General features: G+C 52.6%; 2 protein-coding genes and 1 pseudogene across 2 annotated transcripts in view; all 3 read right to left on the bottom strand.

Moving 5' to 3' along the window:
• LOC131421550 (cytochrome P450 2D14-like) overlaps positions 1 to 24,478 on the bottom strand; it is an 84,893-nt gene extending 60,415 nt beyond the window's left edge. Inside the window, exons 1-9 of the mRNA XM_058568238.1 lie at positions 24,244 to 24,478; positions 23,373 to 23,544; positions 22,541 to 22,693; positions 22,290 to 22,450; positions 21,761 to 21,937; positions 21,441 to 21,582; positions 21,040 to 21,227; positions 20,423 to 20,564; positions 20,130 to 20,330 (exon numbers count right to left, since the gene is read on the bottom strand). Coding sequence (XP_058424221.1) covers positions 20,152 to 20,330; positions 20,423 to 20,564; positions 21,040 to 21,227; positions 21,441 to 21,582; positions 21,761 to 21,937; positions 22,290 to 22,450; positions 22,541 to 22,693; positions 23,373 to 23,544; positions 24,244 to 24,432 — 1,503 coding nt within the window. The 5' untranslated portion in view covers positions 24,433 to 24,478 and the 3' untranslated portion in view covers positions 20,130 to 20,151. The remainder of the gene's footprint in view (positions 1 to 20,129; positions 20,331 to 20,422; positions 20,565 to 21,039; positions 21,228 to 21,440; positions 21,583 to 21,760; positions 21,938 to 22,289; positions 22,451 to 22,540; positions 22,694 to 23,372; positions 23,545 to 24,243) is intronic.
• On the bottom strand, positions 8,876 to 11,173 carry LOC131421408 (vitamin D(3) 25-hydroxylase-like; annotated as a pseudogene).
• On the bottom strand, positions 11,394 to 11,758 carry LOC131421542 (cytochrome P450 2D6-like). Its single transcript, XM_058568232.1, has one exon. The coding sequence runs from the start codon at positions 11,734 to 11,736 to the stop codon at positions 11,443 to 11,445; it is 294 nt and encodes a 97-aa protein (XP_058424215.1). The 5' UTR covers positions 11,737 to 11,758; the 3' UTR covers positions 11,394 to 11,442.
• Positions 24,479 to 26,518: the final 2,040 nt, after the last annotated feature.

The raw sequence follows: 26,518 nt of genomic DNA, 5'->3' as shown, positions 1-26,518 counted from the left end.
AGTTGTTTCTTTGCTTGGTGACGTTTCTGAACTAAATGTATAAAGTCTCTATTCCTTGTTGTATGTGGCCACTGAAGTCTCTACTCAGTTAGCTTGGTGGTCAGCTAATGATTGGTTAGAGATTTCCTTAAACGTCTGCAATCAATAACTCTCCCAGTCTTTCCTGCACAGAGGTGCTCTCTGTGTGTGTTGGGACATACTTTCAACACTTCGCAAGGCATGGAATTTAGAGTATAGAACTTTCCCTCTGCCCTCACTTCCTGTTTCCACAGAACCTCAAGGTCATTCAGAGGGGAGAGATCATGGCACCCTCCAGGCTTTCTTGAGCCCGCACACAGCCCTAAACACATGCATGGCCTCCTCGAGTCCCAGGAATGTGCTAGAGCTCTTCAAAGCCCCTGTGGACACCTCACGCCCCAGCTTCTCCTTTTAAGCTTTGTGTTTAGTGTATCCTTTGATCTACTTTTATCTGTTGCCTCAGGCAGGTTCTATTTTCCACAGTGGCCTCTGATTACCTTCAACAAACTCTCCTGAGAAAAGGCTGTTTGCACGAGGGGAGCTCTCAGCTCACACAGACAGCCCTGCATGTGGGGTCCCCAGCCAGGGAAATAGTGACAATTCTTAGGGAAGGAAGCTTTGAAAATGCTCCATGTCCTGTGCTCCCTCAGGAGGCTTCCCTGGGTGTGGGTGGTTCTTTTCAAGGCTCCTGCTGAGCTGGAGAGTGGCAGATAGGACCAAGGAAGTGGAAATGCCACAGAGCTAGCTGTTCATTCTGAGATTCAGCCATCTGTCTTGAAAAAATGCATCTGAGTAGACATGAAATTTTGGTTAATTCTCAGACTTCTGAAAAGGTATCTGATCATTTTAACAGTTTTTCATTGCTCTTGCAGAGTGGCCAATTTCACAGCTCTGCCATTTTTTCAGATATCACTGCTCTCCCGTGGGTGTTTATGAGATCTTAGATGTCTTTTTTTTTTTTTTTTTTTTTTCTGGTGAGGGAGATGTGCCCTGACCTAACATCTGCTGCCAATCCTTTTCTTTTTGCTGAGGAAGATTGGGCCTGGACTAACATCCATGCTCATCTTCCTCTACATTGTATGTGGAACATCTGCCAAAGCATCGCTTGATAAGCAGTGCATAGGCCCATGCCTGAGACCCAAAACTATGAACCCCGCACTGCCAGAGCAGAGCATGCGAACTTAACCACTGTGCCACAAAGCCATCCCCAAGATCTTAGATGTCTTAAAATTCTTCATTCACACTTGACTAATAGTTCAGCTGGGTATAGAATTCTACATTGGAAATAACTTTTCAGTGGAATTGTAAACACCTTTCTCATTGTCCTCTCCCTCAAGGGTTGGTGTTGAGAAGTCTGATGCTACTTGAATTCCTAAAAAAGAGCCTTCTTTCTTCTTTATAACTCTGCAACTCTTTAGGTTCTTGTTATGGTCATCCTGCAAAAGCAGGAGAGACCCCCTCACTCAAAGTTTGATTAGGATGTGGACTGATGACACCATTCCCACACTAAAAGGGTATGAAAGTCTTTACTATTTGCATCATTGAGGTCTCTGGGCAGAGCAGGACTGGCCTCTCAAGCAGGACCAAAACGGCTTGAGAGGGCCAGGAAAGGAGACTGGCCTGGATATTTACTGTGGTTTGGTGATCGCCTGGGGTGAGGCCTCACTTGTGGGGTAGGAGCTTAGTGATTTGAAACTCTAGTGGAGACCAAAGGAGAGAGCACTAGGATTTATTATCAGCTGGTCCTGTTGCGGGGACAAAGGAGCAGACAGAGGTGATGCTTAAACGCTGTCAGAAGTCACACATCAGGGCTGGCCCGGTGGCACAAGCAGTTAAGTGTGCATGCTCCGCTGCGGCGGCCCGGGGTGCGCAGGTTCGGATCCCGGGCGTGCACTGACGCACCGCTTGTTAAGCCATGCTGTGGCGGCGTCCCATATAAAGTAGAGGAAGATGGCCATGGATGTTAGCTCAGGGCCAATCTTCCTCAAGAAAAAAAGGGGAGGATTGGCATCAGATGTTAGCTCAGGGCTAGTCCTCCTCACACACACACACACAAAAAAAGTCACACATTAAAAAATAGAGTCACACCCCTCAGAGGGAGAAGCCCAGATAGTCAGATGTCCCAGCATTCCTGAATGAGCCTCCTTTGCCTCCTGCTTCCTTCCTGGTTGGCAAGAACTGGAGACCACTCCTCTTGGACTGGAGGAATATCTAACCTTTTATCAATCCTAACCTGCTCCCCTGGCATCAGGGGTCCCATGGCCCTGGAGAAAGGACCTCCCAGCAGGGGACCCACAGGGCATGCCTGCTTGTGCTTTTCAGAAGCCTCTAAGGTGGAGAGCAAAGAGGAATGTCCCGGGGGCTAGAGCCCGCAGCAACTGAGGAAGCTGTGGCTGAACTGGTTCCCAGCCTCTGACGTCCCCAAGACTCAGAACAATGAAGCACAAAGTATCAAAAAATCCACAGACTTGCTGCTTCGGCAGGCCCACCTCCTCCTTTCAGGGGCCTCACGTCTTCACAAACCCAGTGTGGCCCCTCCACAGTCTCTGTGCCAAGAAGCTGCAAGAACACCTCCACCTGCCACCAAGCCCTTACTCAACAGTGGATACTCTGGAGAGGCTGAAGGAGGCCCTGGCTGGCTTTCTGACTCAGTTCCAAGGGACAGACCAAGTTCCCTGAGTGCTGAGAGCTGGGCACCTGGAAGATACTAGTGGAACCCCTGTCAGGGATGCTGTTGGGTGGGGCTCCTCTGGCAACAGTGGCCTGGAGGGGCTGCTGCTTCCCTGAGTGTCGGTGGTCCCCAAGCTGTTACTTAAATGCAACAGGGGGTCTGCCTACGACTCCGGCAAGCAGTCAGTTATTAGAAACCCCTGATCACTGCCCGTGTGCTCAGTCCAAAGACAGTGAATTGTGAGGGTGGGGACAAGTGGAGGATGGCAGTCCCTGCCCTTGGCCGGGGCTCCCAGCTAACAAGGTCACAGCCCCAGAGTCAGAGCAGGAAGACAGGACTCAGGCCATCTGGTATACCATCTCTTGGCTGAAGGGGAAACAGAAGCCCAGGGCAGGGAGGGACTGGCCCGGGGTCACAGTATGTCCTGGCAGAGCAAGAGCGAGAGCCAAAGTGTCCTCCTCCGAGGTCCCCATGTGGCCTCCTTCTGCTCTGGCCATCCCAGTGTCACATGGGTCAAAGGTTGACTCCTGTCCCTAGGGCATGCCTGCAGCCCACAGGCCTCATTCTCTGCCCCTGGCCAAGCCTCCTGAGAACCCGGCCTGACCCAGCCACTCCAAGGACGTTGCCCTGGGTTGGAGCCCAGACAAGTGTCCTCCTCCAGCTCCAGCCTATCCGGGAGCAACTCCAACTCTGCAAGGGCCTGGATGAGCATCCCTGAGGCACTGACAAAGGAGAACCATCCTATCTTGAGGCGGCTGAGAGGCTCAGGGAGGTGCTCATGCCTGGACTGCCATGAGGCCTCCCAGGGAGGGCTCTAGCACCTGAGGACTGAGCCTGGGTATTAACCTGGCACACCACTTCCCAGTGCCCTAGTTCCCCCCATATTGGGATGTCATAGATCAAGTGGGGCAGCTGACTTGACGGTGCTGGCTGAGCCTTGGCTCGTGATGGGGTGGGTGGAGTCGGGCCGGGGATGGGGGCATCCAGGCCACGTGCATCCCTGTGCAGTAAAGGGAAAGTCAGCAGGTTGGGAGGGTTCAAATACTGCACCTTGTAAAGAAATGACTGGATCCTGACCAGCTCCTGGGAGATGACCTTTAGGCAGTGGGAATATTCTGCCGGCTAACCATGCCTTTGTTTTCCTGGAGCCTCAGGCCATGCCAGATCATTCATGCTAACAATGTGACATGTGGGGGGACCCTGCATCTCCCTGATCAGTCTGGCCTCTGGAGGGGCTGGAGACTTAGTCACTCCTGTCAGCCACACAGGTGCTCTGTGCGTATGACACCAACCACAGTAAAATCCCTGGACACCAAAGCTCATTGTGCTTCCCTTACAAGCAATATTCAGTGTGTGTGTCACTCGTCATTGCTGGGGAATTAAGTGCTGTCCATATCACTCCCCTGGAAGAGGACAAATGGAAACCTGAGCCGTGCTCTCCTTGTGTCTGTCTGTCCCATGTGTCTTTTACCTTTGCTCACTTGATCTGTATCCTTTCACTGTAATAAACCATAGCTGCTACAGATGCAGTTTGTGTCCCCTCTAAATTCCTATGTTGAAACCTAATCCCCATGTGATAGTATTTGTTAGTGGGGCCTTTGGGAGCTGATTAGGTCATGAGGATGGAGTCCTCATGGATGGGATTGGTGCCCTTATAAAAGAGAACCCAGAGAGATCCCTTGACCCTTCCACCAAGTGAGGACACAGGGAAAAAGTGACCATCTATGAACAGGAAGCGGGCCCTCACCAGACAGCAAATCTGCCAGAGCCTTGATCTTAGACTTCCCAGACTCCAGAACTGTGAAGAATAATTGCTTGCTGTTTAGGGCTGGCCCAGTGGCACAGCGGTTAAGTTCACACATTCACTTCAGTGGCCCAGAGTTCACTGGTTCGGTTCCTGGGCGTGGACCTACTCACCGCACATCAGGCCATGCTGAGGTGGCATCCCACATAGAAGAACTAGAGGGACCTACAACTAGGACATACAACAATGTGCTGGAGGCTTTGGGGAGAAAAAACAAAAAGAAAGAACAAATATATATGTAGGCAATCTGGAATGCTGAATTTACTAATAAATGCAGAATTGCCTGGCACATAGCAGGTACTCAAAATGTTAACTCTTTAAAAAAAAAGTTTGCTGTTTATAACCCACTCATTCTATGATATTGTGTTCTAGCATCTCAGACTAAGACAATAACCTGAATATAACAGCATTTCTCAGGTCTGTTTGTTGTCCAGCAAATCATTGAACCTAGGATGGTCTTGGGGCCCCTGACACAGTTGGCTTCAACAGTGGCATTCACTAGAATAACCCTGACTCGATGGCTCGTGGTGAAGGCACAGTTTGGGAAAAGGAAGAATGAGGTGGTGGCTGACGAATCTTCACTCCTGAATGGTTTCTGCATCGCTCATGGCAAGACGCAGCAACTGCACTGCAGTCAGTTGCTGGAGGTAAAATTTACCTATGGAATTGGGAAATGATAGAGCTAACCTCCAAGGAGTTGGCTCACTGGATATAGAAGGAAATGCAAAAAAAAAGCAACCATCCAAAACAGGTGAACATACAATCCCATGGTTATTTCTATACATAATTGGCTAAAATGAAAATAAAGGAGAGGGTGGGACCATATGGTGACACAGTTTCAAGCTCAGATTTCATCTGGACTGAGATATAGCCACAGGTGTCAAGGATGCTCCCAAATGGGAAGATTATGCTGGGAAAACAGAAAGCACATCTATGACCTCTGGTCACCAAGAACATAGTGCACGTGGGGGTAGAGCAACATCAGGAAACTGCTGAAAAGTTTCCTTTACCCTGAGAAGGGGGATTATTCTTCCCCTCAATTAAATGCCATGTGGAACTTTCCAGATGAAGCGGCTGATATACTACATGTGCATGGAAATCATGCTGGATTGGCTTGATAGTGATCAGGATATTCGTCCCCACAACCTAGAATTCAACAACAGAAGGAGAACTGGAAAATTCACAAATATGTGGAAATTAAACAACACATTCATAAACAACCAATGGGTCAAAGAAGAAATCCTAAGAGAAAGTAGGGTGTAGCTTGAGATGAATGAAAACAACAGCACAATATACTAAAACTTAAGGAATCCAGCAAAAGTCATGTTCAGAGGGAATGCTTTACCTGTAAATGCCTACATTAAAACAAATAGCAAATCAATTACCTAAGTCTACACCTTAAAGAACTAGAAAAAGAAGAGCAAACTAAACCCAAAGCTAGAAGAAAGCAGGAAATAATATAGAGTAGAGATAAATGAAATGGAGATCAGATAAATAATAGAGAAAATCAATTAAACCAAAAGTTGGTTCTTCAAAAAGATCAACAAAGCTGACAAACCTTTAGCTGGATGGGCTAAGAAAAAAGAGAGAAGAATCAAATTACTAACATCAGAAATGAAAGTGTGGACATTACTACTGATTCTACGGAAATAAAAAGCATTGTAAGAGAGTACTGTGAACAACTGTATGCCAACAAACTGAATAACCTATTGATGAAATGGACAAAGTCCTAGAAACAAAAAAACTACCAAGACTGAATCATAAAGAAATAGAAAATCTGAATACTTTATCTTTAATTAATATTTATTTATTTATTTATAATTTAATCTTTAGTCAATAAGAAGATTGAATAAGTAATCAAAAATCTTCCTTGGGCCGGCCCCATGGCTTAGCAGTTAAGTGCGCGCGCTCCGCTGCTGGCAGCCCGGGTTCGGATCCCGGGTGCGCACTGACACACCGCTTCTCTGGCCATGCTGAGGCCGCGTCCCACATACAGCAACTAGAAGGATGTGCAGCTATGACATACAACTATCTACTGGAGCTTTGGGGGAAAAAATAAATAAATATAAAAAATACAAAAAAAATCTCCCGACAAAGAAATGCCCTGGATCTGATGGCTTCACTGATGAATTCTACCCAACATTTAAAGAAGAACTAACACCAACCCTACTCAAAGTTTTCCAAAATAATGAAGAGGAGGGAACACTTCCTAACTCATTCTAGGAGGCCAGCATTACCCTGATATTAAAGCCAGACAAAGACACTACAAGAAAACTACAGACCAATATCCCTTATGAACATTGATACAAAAGAAAGAAAACACTAGCAAACCAAACTGTGCAACATGTTAAAAGGATAATACAAGTAGGAAAGGATTATCACCAGGTGGGGTTTATTAATGGAATTCAAGAATGATGCAACATATGAAAATTGATCAGCGTTATATACCACATTAACAGAATGAAGACAAAGACTACATGATCATCTCAATTGATGAAGGAAAAGCATTTGACCAAATTCAACACTCTTTCATGTTAAAAACACTCAACAAACTAGGAATAGAAGGAAACTACCTCAAAATAACAAAAGCCATATAAGGAAACCCACAGCAAACTCGATACTCAATGGTGAAAAACTGAAAGCTCTTCTTTTAACTTCAGGAAGAAAGAAAGGATGCCCACTTTAGCCACTTCCATTCATCAGAGTACTGGAAGTTCTATCCAACAATTAGGAAAGAAAAAAAAAAAGGCATCCAAATTGATATTATCTCTATTCCGAGATGATATGATCTTGTGTGTAGAAAAACCTAAAGATTCCACAAAAAAACATGTTAGAACTTATAAACAAATTCAGCAAAGTAGCAGGATACAAAATCAATGCACAAAAATCAGGCGTATTTCTACAAACAATGAACAATCTCCAAATGAAATTAAGAAAACATTTGATTTACAATAGCATCAGAAAGAATAAAATAGTAGGAATTAACCCAGGAGATGAAAGTCTTCTACCGTGAAAACTACAAAACATTGCTGAAAGAAATTAAAGAAGACACAAATAAATGGAACGACAACCTAGGTTCATTAATTGGAAAGCAATATTGTAAAGACATCAAGACTACTCAGAGTGATATATAGGTTTAATACAATCCCTATCAAAATCCCAATGGCTTTTTGCAGAAATAGAAAAATCAATCCTAAAATTAATGTGGAATATCAGGGGCCTCAAATAGACAAAACAATCTTGAAAAAGAAAAAACTCATGCTGCTGATTTCAAAACTTACTACAAAGGCACAGTAATCAACACACTGTGGTACTGACATAAAGACAGAGATATAGACTAATGGAGGAGAATAGAAGGCCCAGAAAGAAACCCTCATATGGAGTCAAATGATTTTGATATGAGTGCCAGCACCATTCAATGGGGAAAAGACAGTCTTCTCAGCAAATGGTGCTGGGAAAACTAGACATCTTAATGCAAAAGAATGAAGTTGGTCCTTCACCTAGCACCATATACAAAAATTAATTCAAAATGGATCAAAGACATAAATATTAAGAGTTAAAACTAGAAATTTCTTAGAAGGAAACATAGGAGAAAAGAAATCTCAACATTGGATTTGGCAGTGATTTCTTGGCTATGACACCAAATACGTAGGAAAGAAAAAAAAATAGACAAATTGGACTTCATGAAAATTTTTAAAAATTTGTGCACCAAAAACCATCAACAGAGTTAAACGGCAACCTACAGAATGGAAGAAAATATTTGCAAATGATATACAGCCACGTGTCGCTTCAAGAGGGAGACACACTCTGAGAAATGCATTTTTAGGCGATTTCGTGTGTGTGTGAACATCATCGAGTTTCTTACACAAACCTAGATAGTATAGCCTACTACACACCTTGGATATATGGTACCATCTTATGGTGCCTCGTCTTAAGGGACCACCGTCATACATGCGGTCCATCATTCACCGAAATGTCCTTATGTGGCACATGATGTATCTGATAAGGGATTGATATCTAGAACATATAGAGAACTCCTAAAACTCAAAACAACAACAATAACAACAATACACACAATCTGATTGTAGAATGGGCAAAGGACTTGAATAGACATTTCTACACAGATACACAAATGGACAATGAACACATGAAAAAAACGCTCCACATCACTCATCAGTAGGGAAATGCAAATCAAAACCACAGTGACATACCACCTCACATGCACTAGAATGGCTACTATCATCAAAACAGAAAAAGTAAGTGTTGGCGAGTGTGTGGAAAATCGAAACCACGTGCACTGGTGGGAAAGCAAAATGGTGCAGCTGCTGTGGAAAACAGTCCGGTGGTTATACATGCATAAAATGAATGCAAAGCCTCAAACAGATATTTGTACCCCATGTTCACAGCAGCATTGTTCACAAAAGCTGAAAGGGAGAACAACCCAAGTGTCCATTGATGGATGTAGGGATAAGCAAAATGTGGTCTATATATACAATGCAGTATTATACAGCCTAAAAAAAAGGAAGAAAATGCTGACACATGCTGCATCGATGAACATGCCTCTGCTTCATCCCTGCAGCTGGACAGTTGGTCCTGTGAAAATGAGGATTAGTGGCTTGGGTTCCAGGCCTGGCCCCACCTGGGAATGGCCATGCTGGGGCCACTATGGGGCAGGTGGAGCTGAGCTGGGGTGAGCAGGGCCGCAGACCTACCTTGGGGATGAGGAAGCCTTGCACTTCAATGTCACAGGATGTCATGTGGGGCAAGCCCAGTGGGATGATGTCCCCAAAGCACTGCACCTCATGGACCACGGCCATGGTGAAGGGCATGTGGGCCTGGTCCCCCATCTCTGGTCACGGCGCCTGCCCTATCACCTCATCGATATCCTTTTGGACAAGGCCTGCACAGACAAGCGTCCCCACAGTGGTCAGAACCCAGTGGCCTGGACCCCGACCTCCTCCTGACTCCTGTGCAGGGGCTGTGCCCACGGGAAGGAGGAGTTCACTGTGACCTCTGAGCCAGGGCCCAGCCTCTGCTCAGAGCTCCTGGTGGCCAACCAGGCCCAAGGCCCCCAGCCTGTCCCTCTCCTCTCTGCCCCATCAAACCGGGCCCCCAGGCTGGGCTCGTGCTGCACTTCCGGGTACAGGATCATGAGCAGGAGGGCCCAGGCCAGCGTGGTCGAGGTGGTCACCATCCCGGCAGTGAACAGGTCAGACACCACCAGGCGCAGGTTCAGATCATTGAAGCTGCTCTCGGGGTTCCCCTTGGCCTGGGCCATGCAGAGAGAGGGCACTCAGGGGCAGAGGGAGGAAACCCCAAATGGCCTCCCACTCTGTACTCATCAGCCCAAGTGACTGATCACTGGTTGACACACAGGCCCCACCTTGCCCAGGCTCCCCTCCTGGACCCTCAACACACCACCTCTGTCCTTGTCCCTGTCAGCTCACCCTCTCCACTTCGTCCAGGAAGGCGTCAGTCAGGTCTCAGGGGGTCTAGGCCGGGTTCCGGGTCATCCTGTGCTCGGCAACCAGCTCATAAAGCAGGGCCATGAAGGCCCTCTGCCCAGGAAAGACCTTGTCAACCAGCCCCAGGTTGTGCAGGAGCACCAGGATGGCATGCACCACCTGTGCGGGCCACAGATGTGGAGGCCTGGGTCTTCTCTGTGCTCAGGTGTTCACCCTGACCAGTCAGACCCCAGACCCTCCCTGAGTGTCCCCACCATTGACCTGGTTCCTCCCTATGTTCTGACTACGACCTTCTCTCCTGACCTTGTCCCCAAATGTATAAACCTAAAATCTACATCTCATGGGTTCTGGTGGCTTCCAATGAAGGAGGTACAGGTTCCCTAGCCCTCTCTTGGGACCCGCTGACCCAACACCCCTATATCCAAATCCTCCTCCGTGGAGGCCCATTGCAGGTGAAGGCCTCCTCCATGGAGCTCGCCTGCAGTGTTCCTGGGGCCCTCCACCCCCGTACCTGGGGCAGGACCAGAATTTGCCTTCAGTTGTTCATCGGTGAGGTCCAATAGCTTGAGGAAGCGCCGGTCGTTGTACTCGAAACGGCGACCGAAGGTGAGGGAGGCCATCACGTTGCCCACCGCTTTGTCAGAAGGGCGTTGGGGCTAAAGGGGCATCCTGGGAGGGGTCGAGGCAGGCCAGGGGGTCGCCTCCATCTCCTCTTCCCCAGCCTCCATCTCTGTCTCTTGTCCCTCAACCCAGCACTCACCGGCCTGGTCTGCGAAGGCGGTGCAGAGGCACGAGGCCTCCTCGGTCACCCACTGCTCCAGTGACTTCTTGCCCATGCCGAAGTTGCGCAGGGTGGACACGGAGAAGCGCCGCTGCTCCTGCCAGGTGCGTCCATAGTGGGCGAAGAGGATCCCTGGGGGCGGGGCGGACGTGGGCGTGGCTCGGCTGTTCCCAGGCCCCGCCTCTGAGCCCACAACTTACTGGTGGGCTCGCCCGCCCGTCCGTCTACGCAGAGGACATGCCCCTGCGCTTGCCCTGGTCACACAGTCCCGCCTCCTACATCCCCAACAGTACTCTTGTCCTTCCCATGAACTCGAACTCCGCCCCCTTACACCTTTTTCCGGCTGGGTTCCGGTCCCACCCTCTGCCCGCCCACATTTCTCGCCAGCTCTCCCCACTGGGGCAGGTCTTGGCCCCAGTCTTGGTTCTCCCCATCGTGACCTACTTCTGTTCAGGGACGGTCCCGGCCAACACCCTCCCCCGCCCACACTAACTCCATCGTCCTCCTTCCCGCCGCCCAGACATCCCCTTCCTGCTCGCAGTGGCCCGGCCCCGCCCACTCCCAGAAGGCCCCGCGCTCTCCCGCGCCCGCGTCCGCCTCCCCAGCCTTGGTACAGGCTTCATCCTCTGCCTGCTCCTTCAAATTCGGTGACTCTTCCCTGCTCCGCAGGTCCACCACCCTGCCTCCGCTTGGCCCTGCCGGGTCACAGGTCACTGCCAGCCAAGTCCCCGCCGGGCCGCGGTCCTCCCCTCCTCCGCTTGCCTTGCGCGTGTGGTCCGAAGCCCAGGTGCTCGAACACGGGCATGGGTGGGCGATCCGCGGTGTCCTCGCCGTGGTCCACCAGCGCCTCGCGCATGGCCGCCAGCCCGTGGAGCACGACCACGGGCGTCCAGGCCAGCTGCAGGCTGAACACGTCCCCGAAGCGGCGCCGCAGCTGGAGGCCGAGGGTCCAGGGCATTTGATAAGTCCCGCCGCACCCCAGGTTGCCTGACCCCATCTCCTGGCTCTAGATCCCTGGGGGACTCCAGGGCCGCCAGCAGTGAGTGGGTGCAAGCAACTTTATCTGGCCTTGTGACGCTGGTGGTCACATCCTCTATGGTTGAGGACCTCAAGTTGGATCAGATCATCCACCTGTGACTTTGCAGAGGTCACCAACATGTCAGAAGGCCAAGTTAGCATCCTATTTTACAGGTGAAGAAACTGAGGGTCACAGAGGTGAGCACTGAGGCCCAAGGTCTCACAGCAGCAAAAGATTTGACCCTGGTCACTGTCTCTTCTCAACCTCGATTTCCTGATTTAAATGGGGCTCATGACCAGACTCCTCTCCCCCAATCTCAAGACTTTTCCTCCTGATGTCCTCAGAAGGGACTCAGGCTCACATAACTTAAGCTCTGTCCCACTGCATCCCAAACGCACTGTCAAGTCCCACGCCACTCCCAGCCTTTGCACTCTGTGACGTTAGACTGGAAAATTCAAACAGTTCCCCAGGCCCTGCACAGATGCCCTCCCCCAGGAGGCCTCTCAAACCTGCCTCCTCTTTTCCACCCAGCTCTCTGTCCAGCCTGTGGCTCCACCCACGACCCACTGTCTGCTGCCATCTGGGTCCCCGGCACCTCTGTGCCCGACCCCACCTTCCTCACCTGAGTAAAGCAGTAAAGTGTGTCCTGGAAGTCCACCTGCAGCAGGTTGCCCAGCCCAGGCAGGGGCATGGGGCCTGGTGGGTAGCGTGGGGCCCAGCGTCGGTGCCAGTGCATCAGGTCCACCAGGAGCAGGAAGATGGCCAGAGTCACGGCCACGGGCCCCAGTGTCTCCCCGGTCAGCAGCCCCATGCCTGCCTCAGGGGCAATGGGCTCCTCTGGACACACTGGCACCCCTCACCACACCAGGCACCTAGGACCAGGCCAGGCAGGGCACTCTCACCAACCCTGAGGGCTCCACCAGCCTGGAGCCTCTTTATAAAGGGAGCTAAGACTGGCCTTTGCCCTCTGTCCTGACCCCACCTGTTGGGATGACTGAGCTGCCAGAGGGCGCAGGGAGGGGCCAGGCAAGTTCAGGTGCAGGTGTGGCACAGAAGTCCTGTGCCTGCTGCCCTCTCCAGGTGCTTATTCGGGTAGGGGGTAGAGAAAGGGACTGTCCCCACCACCAGCCTGACTCCACAGCGTTGTACAGGATCTGAGGAAGAACCAGGGGTCTTTGGACTTGATCCTCCTCCCACTGTCATTATCAGGCTCACACTCCCTAATGTGGTCACAGCCTCATCCCCAGAACACATTCTTGCCTTCCTATGTCTCACCTGCCTCCTCCTGAGTGACCTTCACCTCCCAGGTTTGTACTTGCAATTGCTGTAGAGAGGTCACAACGATCAGAGGGACGAAGTGGGGGGAGTGGGAGGAGGGATGAAGTTCTCCGTGTCCCTCAATTCACACTAGTACTCAGTACACACAGACACAGATTACACACTCACACATTCAGACACTACCCACATGCCCACAGACTGACACACAGCACATGCACACACACATTTGCACACACAAAAAACTACATACACACACATTAATACATGTACCACATACACACACACACACACACACACACAGACCCAGCACCAAGGCCCCTGTTCCCAGTGGTTGCCTGGAGCTGACCTCCCCCTCCCCTTCCCTGGAGGCTGCGGGAGGTGATGAGGAGGACCCTCACCAGGCTGGAGCCTGGCTCAGTTTCCACCTGGTTGTGGCTGAGGCACCTTTGAATCTGGGTGGGGAGGCAGCAGGCGTGGTCTCAGAGCTCCCTAGTGACCCAGCAGCCAGTTCAGAGGCCAGGAGACCCTTCCTAAGTTGGTTACAAACTGATCCTTGACCTCCTAGCTCTTGAGGCCACCCAGATGATAAATCTCCTCGTGCCTGTGTCCACTTTCCTGACTCAGAGAAATGTGGGGTGGGCACTCGCCCTTGTTGACTGAGCTGCCAGGAAGCTCAGGGGACTAGGGTGGCTTAGCAGAGGATGTGACTCTGTCCCCAGAGGAGGGGGCCTGCTTCCTCCTCCTCATTGTCATTTGTCCTTGAACATCAGCTGCTCAAACTCTTTCTAGAAGACAAGGGGATGGAAAGCAAGTGGGGACAATGATAATTTGTTTACACCCTCACAGGCCTGCTGAGGACCACAGGAACGGATTCTCACTCCTCCCACTTTGCCGGCATCCTCCCTCTCCTTGGGCCAGGGAGGCCCCTGCTGGAGCCCCATCCCTTCCAACCCTGACTCTGTGGTCCCTCAAGGAAAGATGCAAACCTCAGCATCACCCTGTGCCAGGGCCTGCCACTGTCTGGCTGGAATTGTGGCTCCCAGGCCATCCCTGTTTCTCAGCCTCTCGTCCTCTCCAAGCAGGGGAGACACCACACCATGCCAGGGCAGGGTCACTGCCCACTGGCCTCAGCACCCTCCTACTTCAACAAGAAAAGCGGTGGGATTTGAGGCTGAGTTTTTAAATCAGTGAAGCTGATGGGAACTCTGAGCCCAAAACCCACTAAAATGGAAAGGCTCAGGAGCCCAGAGGGTGAGGAAGGGGCAATTCCTGGGTAGGGGTCAGGCCCCCTCACCCATCCCAGGGGTATTGAGGCAAGTTCTCATCCTGGAAACATCTGGAGAATTCTCTCCCCAGCTGAAGCAGGGCCTGCAGGAGGCACTCCCCACCCCTATGTCCCCCCAGTTCTCTCCCTCTCTCACTCCCCAAAGGTAAGAGGACCAGCTTCTTCCCAGGGTGCCTCTGGACATCCCCCACTCAGAGATGGCCACCCAGAGATGGCTCCCCGGGGCTGTGGCCTCTTGGTATTGGATTTTGAGTTTCCATTTCCAGCTCGGCTTGTGAAAGCTGCTCCTCCCCTTCTGAATTCCCAAATCCCCACTCTCCTGCCAGACCTTGGGCCAGAGGGTGTAGCTTGCTGGAGCCCAGCTGGGCCTTCCTCAGTTTACCTGGCTTCCATGCATCTTGCCTTGGTCAGGCCTTGGATTCTGTTCCACTCCTGCAGGATGGACCATGTGCTGGGTCCTGGGCTGGGCACTTGCAGCCTGGGGGGGAAGACGGTGGTGGGCCCCTGCTCCAAGGTGCTCATGACCAAGAGGAGGAGAGGGAAGACAGAGACCTCATAGGCCCAGCCAGCACTGAGGGCAGTGACAGCTTTGAGGGTCCTGGGGACACTGCCCCAGGCTGGAGCAGGACTTTCTGGGAAGACTTCCTGGAGGACTTTGGCTGGCCTGGCACTGCAAGCCAAGGTGTCCTGGCAACATAACCAAAAGGCCAATGCAAAGTCCTGTGCAGGGGGGTGAGGGGCAGAGGGAGGGAGGCAGCTTTGCAAATCTGGCAAAGGACTGGGCTGGAGGCAACTGGGGGCCCTGGCCCTCCAGAAGGCAGGAAGACCAGCCTTGAGGCCACTCAAAGACCAAGAGAACAAGACCCATGGGCACGGTGGGGACTTTCTGGATCCAGCCTGTGTTCACTCATTGGCCTCAGGTGAATGTCCTGTCCTGTGGGCAGCAACTTTCTACCCAGGACTGTCAGAGAATCAGGGGGTGTCAGCAAGACAGCAGGATGGTTGTAGTGTTGGTCACACAGTGGCCCTAGATAAACTGTCTTTATCTCCACTTTGTTTTGGATGTGTCACGCCCTCCCAAGCAGTCACCCTAATGAGGATACGAAGGGCAGGGACAGACGCCTGTAATTCAAGCAGAGCCCCCGGTACTCGGGGCCTGTTGTCCAGGATGGTGCGGCCTTGAGGAAACCTCGTGAGTACAATGAGCACACAGCACAATCGTGAGGTCGATGGCCTTTGCAATCATTGTGCAATTGCAGCTTCCATTGATCAGGCACTCAAGTGCCAGGCTCTGCTGCTCACCTGTGTGTCCTCCCCACAGCCCTGTAGGGCTGGTGGCTTTAAGGTCCCCAGGGCATGGAGGAGACTGTCTCAGGGGTCAGGTCAGGATGTCAAAGTCACAGAGCAGCATTCTGCTCCATCTCAAACACATGCTCTGAGCTGCCGCTCTACTTGTAAGTTACTGAGATTTCTTATTTTAGAAACACACTCAGCAGCCCTGGCTGCACTTTCACTCTGGTGAAGGTGCTGGGGTGGAGGGGTGAGCGCCCCCAGGAACCATGAGTGTCACAAGTGTTCACCCAGCAGGGAAGAGTCCTCTAGACACTGTGGCCTGAGACTTAGTGTCCAGGGGTGACGTCAGCACGATGGCGGAGCAGGAAGCGCTGACCCTGATCCCTCAAGCACCGAGACGCGGCCCTGGGTCCCCAACGCGATGTGGAGCAACCCCTGGGAAAGAGCCCTAGAAAGCAGGTAGGCAGCTGAGCCCCAGCCGGGACGCTGGGAAAGTTGGTGGCACTTTGCTCGCCTTGCCCCTCCCCCCCGCGGCGTGGAGGTCCCGCGGAGGAAACCCCGCAATTCCCGCTCCTCCCTGGGGACAGAAAGGAAGAGTGGAAGCTGCGTGCAGCTTGTGGGGCCGCGGGCCTGGCCGCCTCACCTGACTCGCAGTGCCGACCCGCCCAGCGCAGCGCTAGGATCCAGGTGGAGGCCCCGGCAGGGCGGCCGCGGCTGCAGTTCCGCAGGCGGGCGCAGGGGGGCGCCAGAGTCCTGGCCGAGGACGGAACACGGGTGGGAGGGTGAACCCGACTCTCTGAGATGGTTTATGGGTACCGGGCTTCTGCTTTTACCCTCATGCACACACACACACACACACACAGAAACACCACACAGAAATCTACACACCCACAAAGCCACCCACACTCAAACAAAACTCTCGTGAAAACACAAACTCACACTTGCACTCAAAGCGCACAGATTCTCAGACACACACACACACACACACACACACACACACACACACACACACACAGGCACACCCAGCACCAAGTGCCCTGGCTCTCAACAAGGCCCGTGGATGCCTGGGCCGGTCCTCTTCTGGTGGAGGCTTCTCCCCGTGAGGCTCCGAGTCCTCACCCAGCTTGCAGCACAGCCCAGATTCCCAGGCTGTGGTGTAGCCGTGGCAAGTTTAAATCTGGGTCTCGGGGGGCAACAGGGTTGTTCTCTGAGCTCCCCATTTACCCTGACTGGACAATTGGCGGAGCCTGGAGGCCCTTTCCCAAGCTTGTGACATCCTCCAGTCACTTCCTGAGGGATATTGTCATCCCACTGCTTTCTGGCCTCTGTGGTTTCAGGTTAGAAATCTCACGTCAATGTTATTGAGGACGGATCCTTGGTTAATAATGACGCAAGCCTCGCATCTTTCTAGATGCTTTCAAAATTCTCTCTGTCTTTTTTCTGTGTGTGTGTGAGGAAGATCAGCCCTGAGCTAACATCCATGCTAATCCTCCTCTTTTTGCTGAGGAAGACCCGCTCTGAGCTAACATCTATTGCCAATCCTCCTCCTTTTTTTTCCCCAAAGCCCCAGTAGGTAGTTATATGTCATAGCTGCACATCCTTCTAGTTGCTGTATGTGGGACGCCGCCTCAGCATGGCCTGACAAGCGGTGCATCGGTGCGCGCCCGGGATCCGAACCCAGACCGCCAGTAGTGGAGCGCGCGCACTTAACTGCTAAGCCACGGGGCCGGCCCCTCTCTTTGTCTGTTGATGGTTTTCTTGTGATGTGTATAGATGTAGATCTCTGATCAACAGATTTAATGCAGTCCCTATAAAAATCCCAATGACTTTTTGCAGAAATAGAAAAATCAATCCTAAAATTCATGTGGAATATCAAGGAACCTCAAATAGCAAAACAATCTTGAAAAAGAAGAAAAAACTCATACCGCTGATTTCAAAAGTTACTACAAAGCTACAGTAAACAACACACTGTGGTACTGGCAGAAAGACAGAGATATAGACCAACAGAAGAGAATAGAAGGCCAGAAACAAACCCTCATATAGAGTCAAATGATTTTGACACAGGTGCCAGGACCATTCAATGGGGAAAGGACGGTCTTTTCTACAAATGCTGCTGGGAAATCCGGATATCTTAATGCAAAGGAATGAAGTTGGACCTTCACGTAGCACCATATACAAACATTAACTCAAAATGGATCAAAGACGTAAATGTTGAGTTAAAACTAGAAAATTCTTAGAAGAAAATATAAGAGAAAATGTTCCGAACACTGGATTTGGCAGTGACTTCTTGGATATGACGCCAAATGCATAGGAAAGAAAAAAAAATAGGCAAATTGGACTTCATGAAAATTAAAAAATATTTGTGCATGAAAAATCATCAACAGAGTTAAAAGGCAACTTACACAATGAAAGAAAATATTTACACATCATATACAGTCAAGTGTCACTTAAGGAAGAAGACACATTCTGAGAAATGTATTTTTAGGTGATTTCGTCTTTGTGCAAACATCATAGAGTTTCTTACACAAACCTAGATGGTATAGCCTACTACACACCTTGGATATATGGTACCACCTTATGGTGCCCCGTCTTAAGGGACCATCGTCATACATGGGGTCTGTCATTGACCGAAACGTCCCTATGTGGCACATGACTGTATGTGAAAAGGGATTCATATCTAGAATATAGAGAGAACTTCTATAACTCAAAACAACAAGAATAACAACAAAATACACAACCTGATTTTAAAATGGGCAAAGGACTTGAATAGACATTTCTACAAAGAAGATACACAAATGGACAATGAACACATGAAACGATGCACCACATCATTCATCATTAGGGAAATGCAAATCAAAACCACAATGAGATACCACCTCACATCCATAGGATGGCTACTATCATCAAAACAGACAATAGCAAGTGTTGGTGAGGGTGTGGAGAACTGGAACCACGTGCACTGCTGGCGGTAATGCAAAATGGTGCAGCTGCTGTGGAAAACAGTTTGGTGGTTATATATCCACCAAATGAATGCAGAGTCTCAAAGCGATGCTTGTGCCCTGGGTTCACAGCAGCATTGTTCACCATAGCTGAAAGGTAGAAGCAACCCAGTGTCCATCGATGGAAGAAAGGATAAGCAAAATGTGGTCTGTGCATACAATGGAATATTATTCAGCCTAAACAAGGAAGGAATTCTGACACATGCTACAACATTGATGAACTTGAGGACATCAGGCTGAGTGAAATATCAGTCACAAAAGACAAAGACTGTATGATTCCACTTATGTGAGGTCCCTAGAGCAGTCAAATTCAGAGACAGAGAGTAGAGGGGTGGCTGCCAGGGGCTATGGGGAGGGGGAATGGGGAGTTATTGTCTGATGGGGACAGGGTTTCAGTTTTGCAAGATGAAAAGGGTTCTGGAGACGGATGGTGTGATGGTTGCACAACAATATGAGAACTTAATAGCATTGAACTGTACACTCAAAAAGGATTAAGATCGCAAATTTTATGTTGTATGTATTTTTCTACACACAAACACAAAATGTAGATACTCAAAAAGACTACGACCATTTTGCTGTAGGAGCCAAAAACCAGGGCAGTGGCCTGTGCAGTAAAAAGCTTATTCAGTACCTCTGGGATTGTCCATCCCTGCACATTCCAAAAAAAATGCCTGGCCAATGAGAAGCTCTGGGGAAACATCCTATACGCCCTTGGGATGCCCTGCCTGACAAGAGTGTCTCTGTACCTGGAATCTGGGGTCACACCACACAGTTTCTGCCAACAATGTGATGGGGGGGGGGGGGCTTGGGCCACACTGTGTGACCCTGAGAGGGGCTAGAGACGGAGCAACTGAGGTCAGCCATGTGACACTCTCAGTAAAGTGACTGACCCCCAACAAAATCCCTGGACACCCAGACTCAGGTGAGCTTCCCTGGTGAGCAATACTCTCTGCTGTGTCACTCATCATTGCTGGGAGAACCAAGCACTGTCTGCATGAATCCTCTGGAGACACAGCTGGAAGCCTGTGCCCACTCTTTCTGAACTCCACCTATGTGCCTTTGACCACTGCTGGTTCTATCTGGATCTTTCTCTGGAAAGACCATAACAATGCGTATAACAGCTTTTCTGGCTCCTGAGAGGCCTTCTAGTGAATCCCTGAACCTGAGGGTGCTCACCCAGCCAGGGATCGGGCTGATTCCTATCAGAAGCCCATTCACATGCCTCCTACTCCCTGACACCCAGGAGTCAAGGACTTAGTCACCAACCAGGGCAGCCAGTGCTGGGTCTCCATGGATGACGAGGCCGTAAGCTGTCACCTTCTGAGCCTCAGTATTCCTGTCTCTGAAATGGGGTCAAATGCCAGGTGCGGCTGGGTCAGGGAGTGGTAGAGGCTGGCCTGGGGAGGCTGCTGAGGCCAAATCACTGCCTGTGCCTGGTCATGGGGCCAGAGTGGGACTCAAGCCAGGTTGGAGCCATCAGACTGGTTTATTATACATCGGGAATCTATGAGGAGCAGCTTGGGGGCTTGGTGACCCCCTCTAGCGGGGCACAGCACACAGCTGGTATGGGGACGGGGACACCTGTACACCAGAGACACCGTGGTCGCTGGGGCGGGGCTGCCCAGCGGGCACCGAGAAGCTGAAGCGCTGCAGGAGGCAGGTGAAGAAGAGGAAGAGCTCCATGCGGGCCAGGGGCTCCCCGAGGCACGAGCGGCGGCCTGTGGGTGGGTATGGGGGGCTCAGTGAGCCTGGGGGCCTGGGCTCCAGACTCCCTCAGGAGGGGGCAGCGAGCCAGGCTCCCCACAGGCACCTGCTGAGAAGGGCATGAAGGCCTCCTGCTTGACGAAGCGGCCCTGGGCGTCCAGGAAGTGCTCGGGGTGGAAGCGGAAGGGCTTCTTCCAGACGGTCTCGTCCTTCAGCACCGATGACAGGTTGGTGATGAGCATCGTGCCCTGGCAAGAGATGGCTGGCATGAGTGGGGTCTGGGCTGGGGGGGTGCCTGGACCCCTGTTACCAAATACACGTGGGCCATACCTCTGCCTGGCACTCACCTGGACGCTTTCAACTCAACCTCAGCCCAAGAAATTCCCCACACCCTCCTTGTCCCCATGGCTGGGCCAAGTGACCTGCCACCCATGGGCACCCTCCCTGCCACCTGTACCTGCATGCACAGCTCCTCCAACACACTCTGGCACATTTTAGTTTGTCTCCCTCCCCATACCCCCGCCCATACTGGGGGCTCTGAATGAACAGGGCCAGCCCTGCCTCTGCTTCCTCCCCACACCCACCCAGGATGGAGAGTTGGTGCTTGTGGAAACGAGGATTAGTGGCTTGGGTTCCAGTCCTGGTCACACCCGGCAATGGCCATGCTGGGCCTACCTGGTGGCAGGTGGAGCTGAGCTGGGGTGAGGAGGGCCTCAGGCCTACCTTGGGGATGAGGAAGCCCTGCACTTCAATGTCGCGAGATGTCATGTGGGTCAAGCCCAGTGGGGCAATGTCTCCAAAGCGCTGCACCTCATGGACCACGGCCATGGTGAAGGGCATGTGGGCCTGGTCCCCCATCTCTGGTCGTCTCGCCTGCCCTATCACCTCATCGATCTCCTGTTGGACACGGCCTGCACAGACAAGCGTCCCAGCAGTGGTCAGAACCCAGGGGGCTGGTCCCCAACCTCCTCCTGACTCCTGTGCAGGGGCTGTGCCCACAGGGAGGAGGAGGTCACTCTGACCACTGAGCCAGGGCCCAGTCTCTGCTCAGAGCTCCTGGTGGACTACATAAGCTCAGGGCCCCCAGCCTGGCCCTCTCCTCCCGGCTCCCCAGCTGGGCTCACACTGCACATCCGGGTGCAGGATCATGAGCAGGAGGGCCCAGGCCAGCGTGGTCGAGGTGGTCACCATCCCGGCAGAGATCAGGTCAGCTACCACCAGGCGCAGGTTCTCGTCATTGAAGCTGCTCTCGGGGTTCCCCTTGGCCTGGGCCAGGCAGAGAGGGTGGGCTCAGGGGCAGAGGGAGGAAACCCCAAATGGCCTCCCACTCTGCACCCATCATCCCGGGTGCCTTATCACAGGGTGTTACATAGTTCCCACCTTGCCTGGGCTCACCTCATGAGATCTTCAACCCAGAACCCTGTCCTCATTCCTGGAAGCTCACCTTCTCCACGTTGTCCAGGAAGGCGTCAGTCAGGTCTCGAGGAGGCTGGGCCGGGTCCCGGGTCATCCTGTGGTCAGCAACCAGCTCATCCAGCAGGGCCATGAAGGCCCTATGCTCTGGAAAGATCTTGGCAGCCAGCCCCGGGATGTGCAGGAGCACGGGGATCGCATTCAGCACCTGTGTTGGCCATAGATGTTGGACGCTGCGTCCTCCCTGTGCTCAGGTGTTCACCTCCAGCAGTCAAGTTCCAGTCTCTCCCACGGTCTCCCCACCATTGACCTGGTTCCTCCCTAAATTCGGACCTTAACCCTCTCCCCTGCCTGAGACACAGAAAGATAAACCTAAAATCTATATCTGGTGGGTTCTGGTGCCTTCCAGCCAAGGAGGTACAGATTCCTTAGCCCTCTCCTGGGGCCTGCTGAGCTAAGGTCCCTCTAGCAATTCCTCCTCCGCAGAGGCCCATTGCAGGGCAGAGGTCTCCTCCATGGAGCTCCCCTGCAGGGCTCCTTGGTCTCCTCCATCCTCATACCTGGGGCAAGAAACTGGACTCCTCCTTCAGTATGTCCTCCATTAGTTCCAACAGCTTGATGAAGCGCCGGTCGTTGTACTCGAAGCGGCGCCCGAAGGTCAGGGAGGCGATCACGTTGCTCACCGCTTTATTCAGGAGGGCGTTGGGGCTAAAGGGGCGTCCTGGGAGGGGACGGTGCAGGTCAGGGGGTCGCCTCCATATCCTCTTCCCAGCCTCCATCCCTGTCTCCTGTCCCTCAGCCCAGCACTCACCGGCCTGGTCACTGAAGGCGACACAGAGGCACGAGGCCTCCTGGGTCACCCACTGCTCCAGTGACTTCTTGCCCATGCCGAAGTTGCGCAGGGTGGACACGCAGAAGCGCCGCTGCTCCCGCCACGCCCGCCCATAACGTGCCAGGATCACCCCTGGGGGTGGGGCGGGCACGTGGTTGTGACTCAGGTGTGCCCTGGCCACGCCTCTGCGCGCACCCCTTGCTCAGGGGCCTGTCTATCCTGCCTGCACCTACAGGACAGATCCCAGCCCCGCCCCCTGCGGTTTTCTTGGAGTCACATCCTTTTAGGTAAAGGCCCCGCCCTCTGCCCTTGATCACACAGCCCCGCCTCTGTTCCGCCCCCTCTAATTCTCCTGACCAGAACTCCCACCCACTTTTCACCCCCTTCCATCTGGAGATAGTTGCCACCCTCTACCCGCCCACATTGCTCAGCAACTCTGCTCACGGGGGGAAGGTCTTGGCCCCACTCTGGGCTATGCTAGTCATGACCTCTTCCAGTCAGGGAAGGTCCGAGACCGCCCTCTGCCCCGCCCACACCGACCCGTCCCCCTCATTCCCACCACCCGCACGTCCCCTTCCTCCCCGCAGTGGCCCGGGGCCCGCCCACTCCCAGTAAGACCCCGCCCTCCGCCCCACCCACATCCACCTCTCCACACCCAGCACAGGCTCGCTCCTCCAGCAACTGACCCTACAAATTCGCTGACTACCCTGCACTGCAGGTCCACCAGCCTAACTCCGCTTGGCACTGCCGGGTCTCAGATCACTGCGGGCTCAGTCCTTGCCGGACCGGGGTCCTCTCCTCGTCCGCTTACCTTCTGCGTGTTGCCTGAAGCCCAGGTGCTCGTAGATGGGCACAGGTGGGCGGTCGGAGGTGTCCTCGCCGCGGTCCACCAGCGCCTCGCGCATGGCCGCCAGCCCGTTGAGCACGACCGCGGGCGTCCAGGCCAGCTGCAGGCTGAACACGTCCCCGAAGCGGCGCCGAAGCTGCAGGCCAAGGGTCAAGGGCGTTCCACAAGCCGGGCCTCCGCCAGGCTGCTGACCCGAGGTTCCCAGGGCTACCCTTGGAGGATCCTGGGACAGCAGCAGTAAGTGGGTGCAAAGACTCTATATGGCCTCGTGATGCTAGGGTCACAACCTCTATGGTCGAGCACCTCACATTGTATCAGACCACCCAGCTATGACTTTGCAGAGGTCACCCACATTGTCAGTAGGTCAAGTTAGCATCTCCTTTTACAGGTGAAGAAAGTGAGGTTCAGAGAGGTGAGCAGTGAGGCCCAAGGTCGCACAGCAGCAAAAGCTTGGAACCTGGTCACTGTCCCTCTCAACCTCAATTTCCTGAGGTAAATGGGGCTCATGACCAGACTCCCCTCCCCCAATCTGAGGTCATCTCCCCCTGATGTCCTCAGAAGGGACTCAGCTTACATAACTTAAGCTCTGTCCTACTGCATCCCAAACCCATTGCCAAGTCCCACCTCCTCCAGGCCTTTGTCCTCTCTGACCTTTGATTGGAAAATTCAAACTCTCCTCAGGCCCTGCACAGATGCCCTCCCCCAGGAGGCCTCTCAAACCTGCCTCCTCTTTTCCCCCCAGCTCCCTGTCCAGCCTGTGGCTTCACCACCACCCACTGTCTGCTGCTAGGTGGGGTCCCCAGGACCTCTGTGCCCACCCCCCCACCTTCCTCACCCGAGTAAAGCAGCAAAGCGTGTCGTGGAAGTCCACCTGCAGCAGGTTGCCCAGCCCAGGCAGGGGCATGGGGCCTGGTGGGTAGCGTAGGGCCCAGCGTTGGCGTCGGTGCATCAGGTCCACCAGGAGCAGGAAGATGGCCACGGCCACAGCCAGGGGCCCCAGTGTCTCCCCGGTCAGCAGCCCCATGGCTGCCTCGGTGGGCACTGGGCTCCTCTGGACACACTGGCACCCCTCACCACACCAGGACCTAGGACCAGGCCAGACACGGCACTCTCACCAACCCTGAGGGTTTGACCAGCCTGGCCCGTCTTTATAAAGGGAGCTGAGACTGGCCTTTGCCCTCTGCCCTGAGCCTACCTGTTGGCATGACTGCTTGCCAGAGGGTGCAGGGAGGGCCCAGGGAAGGTCAGTGCAGGGCTGGCCGCAGAATCCTCTCCCTGCTGCCCTCTCCAGGTGCTTAACCTTGGTGGGGGAGGGAGAAAAGGGAAGTCCCACCCCCAGCCTGATTCTCCAGCATTGCACAGGCTCCGAGGAAGAATCAGGGGTCTTTGGACTTGATGGCCCCCCACATCACGTCAGGCTCACACTCCCTAATGTGGTCAAAGCCTCATCCCCAGAACACATTCTTGCCTTCCCATGTCTCACCTGCCTCCTCCTGAGTGACCTTCACCTCCCAGGTACTAGCTTGTGCTGTAGGGAGGTCACAATGATCAGAAGGACACAGGGAGTTTGGAGGGGATGAGTGCTCCGTGTCCCTCACTTCACACTAGTACATTCAATACACAGACACAGAATTCAACACTCACAAACCACTCACACATTCAGACACTACCCACACGCTCACAGACTGACACCTAAGCACATGTACACACATTTACACACCCACAAAACCACACACAAACACACATATTAATACGTGCAGCACTTACACGCACAGACCCGGCATCAGGGCACCTGTTCTCAGTGGTTGCCTGGAGCCGACCCCGCTGCTCCCCACACGGAGGCTGCTGGCAGTGATCTGAGAACCTTCCTGGCTCAGCTTCCATGGTTACCACCTGGTCGTGGCCTTTGCAAGTTTAAATCTGGGTGGGGAGGCAGCAGGCTTATTCCCAGAGCTCGCTAGTCACACAACCACCCAGTTCAGAGGCCAGGAGACTCTTCCTAAGTTGGTTCAAACTGGTCCTTGACCTCCTAGCTCTGGAGGCCACTCAGGTGGTGAATCTCCTCGTGCCTATGTCCACTTTCCTGACTCAGAGACATGTGGGGTGGGCACTCGCCCTTGTTGACTGAGCTGCCAGGAAGCTCAGGGGACTAGGGTGGCTTAGCATAGGATGTCACTCTGTCCCCAGAGGAGGGGACCTGCTTCCTACTCCTCATTATCATTTGTCCTTGAACATCAGCTGCTCATACTCTTTCTAGAAGACAAGGGGATGGAAAGCAAGTAGGGATGATGTAATTTCTTTACACCCTCACAGGCCTGCTGAGGACCACAAGGAATAGATCTCAAGCCTCCCCCTTTGCTGGCCTCCCCCCCTCCCTGGGCCACGACACGCCTATTAGAATGGTCAAATCCAGAACACTGAGAACACCAAATGCTGGGAGGATGCGGAGCAACAGGCAGTCTCATACTTTGCTGGTGAGAATGCAAAATGGCACAGCCACTTTGGAAGACAGTTTGGTGGTCCCTTAAAACTCAACATTCTTACCATATGATCCAGCAATCACACTCCTTGATATTGACTCAAAGGAGTTGAGTATGTCCACAAAGAAACCTGCACAGGGATATTCACAGCAGCTTTATTCAAAATTGCCAAACTTCAGAAGCAAGCAAGATGTCTTTCAGCAGGTGAAGGGATAAACTGTGATACATCCCAACAATGGAACATTCTTCAGCACTCACAAGAAATGAGCCATCAAGTCGTGGAAAGCCTTAAGTCTCTATTACCAAGTGAAAGAAGGTAATCTGAAAAGCCTACATGGTGTAAGAGTTCACCTAAATGACATTCTGGAAAAGGGAAAACTATGGAGATAGAAAAACGATTAGTGTTTGCCAGGAGCTGCGGGGAGGGAACAGGAGGACACAGAGGATTTTCAGGGCAGTGAAACTTCTCTGTGTGATCCTATCATGGTGGATATATGTCAGTGTACATTTGTCCAAACTCATAGAATATACAGCACCAAGAGTGAACCCTGATGTAAACTATGGACTCTGGGTGATAATGATGTGTAGATGTGGGTCCCGGCCCCGCCCCCTGCCCTGGTCTCACAGTCC

The sequence above is a fragment of the Diceros bicornis genome, chromosome 25, assembly GCF_020826845.1.
Source record: "Diceros bicornis minor isolate mBicDic1 chromosome 25, mDicBic1.mat.cur, whole genome shotgun sequence".
Lineage (NCBI taxonomy): Eukaryota > Metazoa > Chordata > Mammalia > Perissodactyla > Rhinocerotidae > Diceros > Diceros bicornis.
This window is presented reverse-complemented; position numbering and strand designations above follow the sequence as displayed.